The 12,157-nt window shown below is 33.4% G+C and overlaps 1 protein-coding gene across 7 annotated transcripts in view; it reads right to left on the bottom strand.

The window, feature by feature from the left end:
* Positions 1–12,157, bottom strand: part of Msp300 (Muscle-specific protein 300 kDa) — a 134,789-nt gene that overhangs the window by 103,280 nt on the left and 19,352 nt on the right. For 5 of the 7 annotated variants that reach the window (XM_013320244.1, XM_013320267.1, XM_013320251.1 and 2 more), the window contains exon 1: positions 10,061–10,612. The exons of 1 other annotated variant lie outside the window; for it this stretch is intronic. In XM_013320244.1, coding sequence (XP_013175698.1) covers positions 10,061–10,574 — 514 coding nt within the window. In that variant the 5' untranslated portion in view covers positions 10,575–10,612. Of the gene's footprint in view, positions 1–10,060; positions 10,614–12,157 lie in introns of those variants that run through there. One more of the 7 variants, XM_013320286.1, reaches the window with a different exon arrangement.

Genomic DNA, 12,157 nt, shown 5'->3' with positions numbered 1-12,157 from the left:
AGATTAGTTTTGATAGATATCAAATTGGTAATTTCATAAAAGGTTTAGAGAAAAGATTATTAAGGAGTTGAAATAGCAGAGTTGTGCATTTTTTTAGCTCGAAGGATTTAAACTTACAAGTTCTAAAACAGACCAGTTGGATTACATTTAGATGTTTGACAGTGAATTTCTGACACCAAAAACTCTGTATAAAACATCTGTCAAGAAACAGGAATAACAATATATTTCCAACGGGGTTTTTGGTCTCAGAAACTCATAGTGAGTCATTTTTTATTGTTGTATAAGTTGAAATAAATAAAACTTTTACTTGTAGTTTATTTTCAAAAATAAAAACTGAACAAAATATTTTTTAACTTAAAATATTACTTTTTATAAACTTTTTTAGTCTTTACTTACTTAAATACTTAATTATTATTTGCTCAGTATTTAAATCAAAATATAACATTAATTTTAATATTACTAATAAGTAATTTATCAATAAAAAGGCGTAAATAATGAGCCTTTGTCTTGTCAGACATCATCGGAAGGACAGGAAAATATTCTTAAGAATGTATTCGTATTGTTTTGTTCGCCTGTCAAAACAATTAGTTATCTGTGAACATTTCGGGCGTAGTTATTTTATGAGTCAGATTTTAACGGCAATTGAGATTTACTAATTATGATTTTACGTTGTCTACATAACTTTGGAATAACCTTACATAAGTATCGACCTTGCTATACGAGGTACAATTTTATATTTCAAAAAGTTACGTGGTACATTAAGGGACATACAGTTATTAGACGGAAAACAAAGTTTGAAAGTCAAAAAGTATGTTACAAATTTAGTAAAAACTCCTTATATTATTGAGTAAATCAGGCTACATTTTATTTATATTTATCTACTAGCGGACCCGACAGACGTTATCCTGTCTACACGTCTTTAATTTGAAAATTTGACACTGCGATGGTAGCGCCGTCTGTCGGATCCAATGTAAAACATTCCAAAATCAACAACTATTAAAAAAAAAAATAATTAAAAAACATTGTCCAGCGGACAAAATTGTGAATCTAAACCATTCCCAGATCCCCTTGAACAACACAAAAAATTTCATCAAAATCGGTCCAGTCGTATGAGAGAAGTTCAGTGACATACACACTCACAGAAGAATTATATATATAAAGATAAAAGCGAAGCCTGTACAGATCCACAAAAACATTCTTACTAATCCTCAAATGGATGGATGGAAGAAGTTACCTCCAGTACAAAAGAACGGATCTCGATGAAATTTGGCATATATATATAACATAGTCTGGAGGAACGTATAGGCTACTGATTAAGTTTTTTTAATGCCAACTTCTAGTATAGTTATAAAACCAGCTAAGTTACTATTCTAAATACGGTAAGAATTATGAAACACATCATTTATATCGGCAGATAATTGGCATTTAACTATTACTTAATAATGATTTCACGAAACATATTTGCTTAACGCATGATGTCAGATGTAACGAATGACTACAGAATTAACAATTATCTAAACCACTTAATATGAAGGTCATTTCAGTATCACAGTTGCTTAACTTGCAAGAATTTAGTATGCCTCTGGACCAATTTAACGAAATGATCCGACCCTCAGATCTTGTGAGGTAGAATAAGTGAGTTGACCTTTGAATTAATCTACAAGATATAATTAGTATGAAGATAAATAATTGTTCATATTTGCTAACCTAAAATTCGGAAGACAGCGTTATCTAAAACTAGCTGTGTTTCGCGACTCTGTCCGCGCGGAAAAAAATAGTGGCTTATGTGTTCTTCCAGGCTATGTTCCACGTCTATGCAAAATTTCAGCGAGATCCATGCAGCCATTCTGAAGATACCTTCTAACAAACATATATCCATCCATCCAAACATTCATAATATTAGTAAGATATAATTTTGTTTATTTTTTGATCGCTTAAAACAATCCTTTATGCGCGCTTAAAATATTTCGCGATTTTAATATTTATTTTTCAACAATCGTAAAACTCGTTAAAGTTTAATTTAAATTATTTTTTTTATTCAAAAACACAACATGTAGTATTTTATGTGTTATAGGAATATAACCTTTACGTAACATAAGCTAGAAAAAAACGAATTCTAAATGAAGCAGACGCCATCTTGAAATGAGCTTACGCATGAGGTCAGCCGGTCTGCGCGGGAAAACGAAAGTATTTGTCCAAATTAGGCAGCCGGCGCTAATAACTCTCAGATAAACAAAAAGTACATTTTTAGCAACAGTTTTATTTACTTGACCTATATTTATGTTATATTAGCTGTCGCCCGCGACTCCGTACGCGTGAATATATAAAAAACTTAATTAATGTAGCCCCGCCCATCCATCCATCCATACACATCACATCCATTAAAACATTCGCAAAAAAATGAATAAATAGTATCCTATGTCCGTCTCCTGGCTCTAAGCTACATCCTCACAAATTTTCAGCCATATAGGTAAAGCCGTTCTTGAGTTATAAATAGTAGCTTTTATATATAATATATAGATGTGTTTTAAGTAATTTTAACCGCATTTTATATACTTTTTTTCTAATAAAAGTTTTCAAACTTTATAAAATTTAATTAGTCACGGCATTGAGTTTGGATAAAACGTCTCATCGATTATGAAAACCTTGAATTTAGTAAGTGTGTGTTGTCCACGTGCAAAAAGATTAAAAATGACGAAACTTAGAACTTTTTAATTAAAGATTTCTCAATTACACAAAAGTTTGGTTAACAATATGAAACTTCGTAATGAAATCGACCTATAACTTTGTATCAGGATCGGTTTCCACTGCCGAAATGATTGTAATATAACATTTTGTTTTAATCCATCTTCATCGTCATGTTAGTTACACTATTTATAACTCAAGAACTGCTTTACCGATATGCCTGAAAATTGGTGAGGAGGTAGCTTAGAGTCAGGAGACGGACATAGGATACTATTTATTCATTTTTTTCTTACTAAAATTATAAATGCTTTTCTTACTTAAATTATAAGATAGATGTGATGTGGATGGATGGATGGGTGGGCTACACTAATTAAGTTTTTTATATATCCACGCGGACGGAGTCGCGGGCGACAGCTAGTCTTTTATATAAAATTCACGTGTCACAATGTTATTTACCACACACATGCGAAACGGCTTGACCAATATGAAATTTTATAAATATTCAGTAGGTCTGAGAATCGACTATCTATTGTTTAATCCCCCGCGAACGTAATCCCGGGCGACAGCTAAAAACATCATTATATTCTTCAAATTACTTTATTCCTGTCAATAAATGTGACCACAAAGCACTGCATATCATTCTCTCATAATTACAAGCGTGTCCTATCTCGCTCTGAAAGTAGTGCAACATAATGTTATCAACAAAATTACACGTAAACTAGGTTCCTGTACAAATAACACCAGCCGTGTCTAACTTGTCTTAATGCTACTTCTTGATAAAAACGGAAAGAAACACGTATTTAATTGCATACGTCATAAGAATGTTGTAAGGCTTTTAGGCCTGGTTTATATTCCAGTACAGTAGAACATTAGCGCTGGAATTGGTGTAATGAACAGTTTGTGCTTTCTAGCGCGTGTTTACATTATGCTAGTTGTACGCAAGCTCTGATTTTGAGTGCTACTGTCTTACTGTACTGACATAATGTAAACCAAACATTATAAATGGCTCAAATATACTTCATTTAACAATAAAACGTTTCTTCTTATGAATAACACGTTAGCTGCCATGTCGGACTATATGGCCAAGAAGCCATACTTCCATTCAACACCTCGTTGTGGCTTTTCGGACGCTTTTTAATCGAATGAGTGTATAGTGCCACAAGGCCCCATTCAAATGCTTTTGGACAAACTTAAAAAAAATCGTTTTTCGAAAAATCATTCTGGCAGCTATCGTGTTAATATACTTGATCTAGCACTTTATTAATTTATAGATATTAAAAACTCTGTTAAGAAACTACATTAATTTTTATGCTTACGATAAATTTAAAGTTTCTAGCTTCGTCATGCATAAAAATAACCTAAAATCACAATTAACAAGACGATAAATTATGAAATAACGCGAAATGTTTTTGTTACTAATAAAAGATTCAGTCCAAATATCAAAATATGCCTCGATCTTGACCCTGGTGATAACACGCGTCCAATCGTGTTTATGACATCACTAGTGATATCACCCTATTTTACCAGCTAATACGAATGACACGCAGTTTGCTGACTGAATGACAAATGACATAGGAAGGCTGGGGTTACACGATGCTATTTTGTATGGAGAATGCATCGAATGACACGGGAAAAGATGGTATTTTAGCAAATCCTACGTGACAGGTCTCGTTTGTTCCAAGTAATCTCTCTCTCTCTCTAATAAAAAGTAACTTTTGGCCGCGACTTTGCCATAAGGAATTACAAATTTTGCAATAAATATAGTAGCTTTCTATTGGCAAAATAAGTTTTGTAGTTAGTTGTAGTTGGTCCAGTAGTTTTTGAGTTTATTCGTCATATACAAAACTACAAATCTTTCCCATTTATATTATTAGTATAGATAATAGTCAGGCTGTAAATGTATGTCATTTATGTTTAATTGGTCGTCGAAAGTAAATTGATATAAAAGTTTTGACAGCTTTATCTGAAATAAATAACGTACAATTAATGCATTTAACCTTTATACGAGAGGAGATAAGAATAACACACGCACATGATGCGTGGAAGACGTACATATTGACAGACCATTTAAATATAAAAGGACAGTACAGTAGCACAATTGTTTTTATCTTTAAAAGTATTAAAAAATTAGTATGTTATCTTTCCTGTAAAAAAAATAAACATAAAAATAGCTAAGAGGTTTTTAGCTTAATCTAAATCAATGAAGATCAACAATTCCTTTTTGATTCAAATAAAAATTATGTTTGTTCTATTTTTTTTGTTTTGTAAAATGTACACTTATTGTTTCCCTTTAATTTATTTATAAAGGACAGACAGACTAATATTATAAATGCGAATGTTTAGATGGATGTTTGTTTGAAGGTATATACAGAACGGCTGAACGGATCGCGATTAAATTTGGATCACATATAGTACATAGTCTAAAAGAACACATAGTCTTCTAATTACGTTTTTATTCAATTCGGCGCGATCGGAGTCGCGTGCGACAGCTAATATTTAAATAATCTCATGATTACAATTGAATCCAAACAATCTGTTAAATTAATTTTGTCTCGTTATATTGTGTTTATAATCTTAAAATAGTTATGTACAAACTCAGCAGTAAATTCCTAGGAAATATCACAATGTATCGTCACGACTCTTACGCCATAATGATGTCAGTAGAGCCCTAACAAAATCGGTCGTCCATTATCATTAGCGGGCGATTGTAATTGTCTGAACGACGAAGCTAAGTGCTCTGCCGAGAAACGTGTAGACATTACTAATTATTACTTCCACACGTGACTAACTTGTCAACAGTTATATATTATTAATTATATGATTTATTTTTAGGTCTACAGATTAAGAATATGCATATGTTAGTTTCAATTAATTAGAATTTTAAGCTACTTTAGTATACAAATTTATTTCGAGGTTGTTTGACAAGATACCCTTCCCTTCCCATCCTTTTCTTTATAAGGAGGAGATGGGAAGTGGAAGTGGACCTTCCGGATGAGAGGATGCATGGAAAGGGAAGATATTTTCTTTCTGTGCATCCTCTCCTCCGTCGATTTAAGGTAGGCAACGCATATGCAATTGCGCATGTCTATGTCACTTCGCTATTTCAGCGATTTCAGGTGGCCGCTCGCTCATTTGCCACCTTATGATATAAAAACAATACGAATAAGCTAAAAGATAAAATAAACTGGTAGGTTAGAGTCCTCAAACGATTTATTATTTGGATTCAAAATCGTTGTCAGAAATAAAATACTTAATACTCGGAACGGAGTTGGCTACAAGCGTAGTACATTATCTAATTTATCTCATATTCTGTCAATTGTTTATAAACAAAGACTAAATATTTCTATTAATTGTACGTCACATAACTAATGTAAACGTGATTAAATAATGCAGAATTTTGTCGCGACGCGAGTTTGAACTTTATAGTCAAGGTCATAACAAAAATAACTAAAATAGTAGCATCCAAAGTACACATATTAAAATGACTACAGGTTAAAACATAGCTTAATAATCTACAGATGAAGTGTTTCACGTAATTTTGACGTTTACTCAAGAGTCACTTTTATAAATGCCATTTAATATTGGAAATGAAAAATTTGAAGAAACAACATTGAGAAATTTTACTTTAGCAAATTACCTTTTTACTTTTTTTAATCTGGATTAGGTATTTAAAGGTTTAATATCTATACATACACATCACAGTGGCATGGAATGTTTAAAAATTAAATTATAAAATGTATTTAACGATTATAATTAACAAAGGCAAGTGAAGCGTTGAGCCATGCGATAACAAGATTTAATTCAAGGACAATTAAGATTATCTGCGATTAAATTTCACTCTCGGGGAAGTGATAAAATATTTATCTTTGATTGCAAAATAACTTGTATAATCTACTTTAGAATATCACTAACCGATTAAATTGCAATAATCAAAAATTAAAATATCATTAGAATTTGTCAAAAAAAGTTTTTTTAATCTGTCGCAGCTAATAACAACGATGACATGCGCGCGTAAACGCAGCACATTAATACGTTTCCCGGCAACAATTTACAACGATCCGTTTGACGTTTGATCTGTTCGGATAGTTTTGTAACATCGCAGTGATTTTAAATAATCATCAGCTTGCTAATAAAATGCATTTCGGTACTATATTAACATATTTTTTTATTAACACTTGTCATTAAAGGTTTCCTCACTAATCACCGATTTCTGAGACCAGAATCCCCGTTTAAAACATATGTTTTATACAAAGATTTTGGTGTCAGAAACGAACTGTTAAAATCGATACTCGTAACTAAAATTTATAGTTATATATTTAAAAATGGGGGAAATTCCACGAATAAATGTCTGATTGTCAAAACTTTCAGTGTTATTTGGAAGATAAAATACACGGTTCTGACAAAGTGAGGAGACTTTATTTTTATATTTATAAATAGACATAGCGTAATATGCATTGTGTGCGCAAAATATGTATTAAAAAGATAGATTAGACTTGAAGTTTGTTTATGAAATGCTTATCGTTATCATCTGCAACCATTAAAAAAGTGATTATGAGGTTTAAATATAGTATGACAATATCTTTGTAGTGATTGATATGAGTATTTAAAAAAAATGCCATAATATTGTCATCATCAGCTCACTATACATCCCCACTGGGCTCGAAGCCTACCCTAAGTTAGGGGTAACTAGGCCATAGTCAATGCTGACCCAGTGCGCGTTAACTTCATACTTATCTTTGGATTTCTTCGTAGATATATGCAGGTCATATGTCGGATTGAAAATCATAAAACATTGGTACAGGGCGATATTTGAACCCAGGATCTGCAGATTACAAGTCCTAACCCTTAAGCCATAAACACTCCATAATAAGCCGCGGAAAAATACCAGCTTAGTAAAAATAATATTGTTCATTAATTATTAAAGAATATAATTTGACAGATTAAAAAGTATCCTAACGACCAATAAGAAGAAAATACCATTGTAGGAATCTAAAACATTGCAATCGCAAAAATGCCGCACAAAATGTTACGACGAAAAACACGTTCGGATATTAAAGTAGCACTTAAATAACAAATTGTATAACACAACCTGAATTGGTGGCCAAGGTCGAATACGTTTGATACACGGAGTGAAGTCAACACAGTGAATGTTTGTTCACTTAGCATTTATGTGTAAACTTTAGATGTAACGGCAAGTTTACATTGTCGACATTGTATAGATCACTAGATTATCCAAATTAACCATAAATGGTAACTTAAGTCTGATTTAATAATTTCTTAGTTTTGTGCAATTTTATTATGTTAGTTATTGTTTCTTGGTTTAATCTGTATTACCTATAATAAAAACTTTTCTTTGTTTCTTTCTATAAAAACATATTTTCATCTCTTTCTTTCTATTTGAAAAAATAAAAGAGTAAAATATGTTTTGACTCACGCGACTCTGTATACGCGTAATAAAGAAAATTGATTTAGTAGCCTATGTGTACTTCCAGACTATGTTCTACATCTATACCAATTCAACGAGATCCATGCAAACGTTCCGGAGATATCTTCAAACAAACATCCATCCAAACATTCGCATGAATATTAGTAAGAAGTAAGACTAGTAAGATATAATTTTACTGGTTTTAATATTTTTTTTCATTGTTTTAATATTTTATAGCTTTATGTTTTTGCCTATTTTAGATATTCATAACATAACAATCCATACTTTCTTGTCACTTAAGAAATAATATCAAGGCCTATCGTCAACATACGAATAGACGAAACATCTAGTTCCTTGTGTTTGAATTAAAATAATAAAAAAAACCATGAATAAAACATATAACAAATCTTTTTAAATCACTAAAAGTTCGAAAATACGCTATAGTTGTGATTTTTATTATCAAAATTCTTAAATATGTTTCCCCAAATCACAAATATATTCATATGTTTGTTATTTAAAGCATATATTTGAGGAAAATTGTGTATGATTATTAATACAAACTAAAAACAACTCAAGCGAATGCAATTTAAGATTTCATGAGTCAATTCCTTTGCTATTACCTCTTTGTTTTATGAAAGTGCCAACGTCTTGTTTTGTGAAAAGATGTAGGAATGTTGTAGAGGTGTCCGAAGGTGGTGAACAGCACCAAATCAAGTCTAACAAATAACCATCCATACATCCAAACTTTCCCATCATCATACTAATAAATGGGAATGTTTGGATGTATGTTTGTAAGAAGATATGTCCAAAACGGCTCAATGGAACTCGACGAAATTTGGCATAGATGTTAAATATAGTGTGGAAGAACATATAGGATACTAATTAAGTTATTTTTTTATTTCCGGACGGAGACGTGGACGACATCTACTTTATGAGTAAGATATAGCGATATTAAGAAATGAGTTAATGTTACAAAAATGCACGTAATTATATAGCTAGACATTGTAAAGAGTCAAGGAGCAGGAGATGTTTTGTTGTCGATGTCCTTGTTATTCATTGGTACAGAGCGCTTCTTTGTCTCATTATAACTATGAAAACTGGAATTAGTTGAATGTTTTGTTGTGAAGTGCAACACGCAAAAGAAAACTATCCTCCTTGCTAAGTTTTCAAGGTAAACATTCTTTTTTTAAAATCTCAGGTTACGATTCTCAGGACCTATCATACCTATATTTTAAGCGTCAATAGCATAATGGTTAAGGATACGGATTTTCGATCGCGAGGTCAAGGGTTCGAATCCCGCTATTCCATATTCTAGCACAAGCATACAGCTGAGTTGGAGTGGTAAAAGAAATATTAGTAAATTTACAAAAAATCTGCTTAGGGGGCAAACGAGTAGTGAGACCCATAAGTATCTGAATCCAGATGACCTGTAGATTCGTTGGCCATTTTCAGATGATATTATACGATCCATAGTTTCTTAGAGATATGTAAATGATTATTGCTTTTATGATCTTTTGTTAAAGTTAAAAAAAAAGTAATGAATTGTAAACAGAAGGTTCATATTCCTTATTACAAATGTCTGTCATATTGGTTTATTGAGTGCTGTCAGTTAATGTAGGTAATTAATAATTTAATTTTTTCCTCAATTCGTTCATGTTTCCTTAAATACTTATTATCGTTAATTAAAGTCGTACAGCAACTGTGTACATACAAATATATTGTCTATATTAGCTTTGGATAAGTATATTCATTTGTTTATTTAATAATCGATACGTTAAATAAATGTTAGAATAAGTAATTGCGCAGGATTTAATGCGCCCTAACATCGCATGAGATGTTCCCCTTCTTTGTATTACATGAAATAAAAAAAAAACTACATATCGGTGGGAAAATTTTAAACCGATTGTACTTTGTAACCTTTTTTGAATACAGACAAATTAGCTATCTCACCTCTAATTTGGGCGATGTGCGAGTCATATTCAGATTTACTACGCAGATAATCCTTCCTGGGCGCAGTGTGCAGCGCCTGGTTTTTGTACTCCGTGTACCACTCGTGCTGCGGTGAATCAGGCCGGTCTTCAGACCGCGTCTCCACCGTGCGCTTCAATGAGACCCTCTCGAACTTGACGTAGCGGACACCAGAGGTCAGGTCGCCCTCTTCGACCTGCCTCACCACCCGCTCCGTCTCCTCGAAGGGCTCCACATGTCTCAGTTTAACGTTAGGGAAAGTCACATCACTCTTCCCGGGAGACTCGGAGTCGCGCGTTTGTTTAAGTTTGACATCTATCTTAGGCGACTCAGGTCGTCTCTTGCGCTGCTCTATACGTCTCTCGATTTCCTCCACATCAGCTGTGGACTCTACATCTTGGGAGCTGCTCCTGGAGCTGCCTCTCCAAACTCTTTCGAAGAAACTGACTCTGTTCCGTAGTCCGGTCGGCGGCGGCGTGTCGCGGCCGTCAGACATCGCGACATGACCTCACTCAACGGAGGCGCGTTCGATACTACCGGCGTGAGGCTCGCTCAGAGGCTCGCGCGGTGAGGCAAAGTCACCGGGCACTCAGCACGGAGGACGGAGGGCCGCACTCCGCATGCGCCGCGCCGCCGCCAGACGTCCCTCAGACGTGTCCCTTCAATCCTTAACCGACTTGTTTAGTATTAATTCATTCTTCCGTTTGTAGTGTCCTTGTACATACAAAGGAGTTTGTTTTTGTTGCCTTTCCTTCACCTAATGTTTTAAGATGTCAAATGTTATGCTTTTTATTGTCAAGGACAATTATCAAATTTTTACACATTGTTTTCTTTAAATCTACTGATAGGTAATTATTATCAGATTGTTCCACTTATCATGTCTTAATCGACGGAAACTTGTAAAAATATAAACGTTTAAAAACAATATTAATTACGCTCTATAAAGATCACAAATAAATCGTAAATAATTGATTTAAAGGCTTAATACAAGAGGAATTAAAATTTATGCACAAAAGAAAATCTATAATCCCTATCAACCCTTTTTCCAAATTCAGGTTTGTCGTAATAATAGATATAATGTCTGTCAATGATTTTGCTATTTTCTAATGTTAATGATTACTTCTTTTGTGCAACGCTATTAGAATAATTCTGTGATATATTAAGATGTAAACATTCATCATCATCAGCTCACTATACGTCCCCACCGAGGGGCACGGAGCCTACCCTAAGTTAGGGGTGACTAGGCCATAGTTAACCACGATGGCCCACTGCGGGTTGGTTGACTTCACACATATCTTTGAATCTCTTCTCAGATATGTGCAGCATCACGATGTTTTCCTTCACCGCAAGAACGTCGGATAAATGTACATATGTAAATCGGAAATCGAAAAACACATTGGTACATGGCGGGATTCCAGGACCTGCAGATTGCAAGTCAAGCGTTAGACCACTGAGCCACCGACGCTCCCATATGTAAACATTAATATAAACATATTGATATATTTGTAATATGACGTTACAAAGTAATTTCCTACCTCATTATCAGTAGTTAGGACTGTTATCAGGTGACTGCTGAGATACTACATTCCTGACTCAAGTGTAATCGAAACATGACGAGTTTCTGTACTACATATATACTTATCCTTCATTCAAAACGCGATTATTTTGACGATCTGCATATTTCTTGCAAAGTAATTTCAAAACTTTTTGTTTCATCATAACAAACATTTGCTACTCTTATTTTACAATATCATTCTATTTATTCCTTAAGTTTTACAGAATAATTCAATAATTAAATTTCATATAGCCCATATGTGGAACTTGACGTTCAAAAAGTAGTTTCTAATCCTTATGCTGCGGCGCCGTAAACTCTAGTTGGAAAATTCTTTTTTAATGAACTTCTTAAAAGGAGGTTCTTAATTCTTCTGTATGATTTTTTTTACCATAAAGTAACGAAAATGATTCTGTTAGCAACTGTTCTTCATCATCATCGACTCATTGTTATCATTCTCGTGCAACTAGCGCCATCTGTTGACCGGATTTCCTATTAGCTTTCACTGTCATTTACTAATCTTGCGT

This window comes from Papilio xuthus, unplaced genomic scaffold (assembly GCF_000836235.2).
Source record: "Papilio xuthus unplaced genomic scaffold, Pxut_1.1 DF828952.1, whole genome shotgun sequence".
Classification (NCBI taxonomy): Eukaryota; Metazoa; Arthropoda; class Insecta; order Lepidoptera; family Papilionidae; genus Papilio; species Papilio xuthus.
Note: the sequence above shows the minus strand (reverse complement) of the source record. Positions and strands in the feature narration are given on the sequence as shown.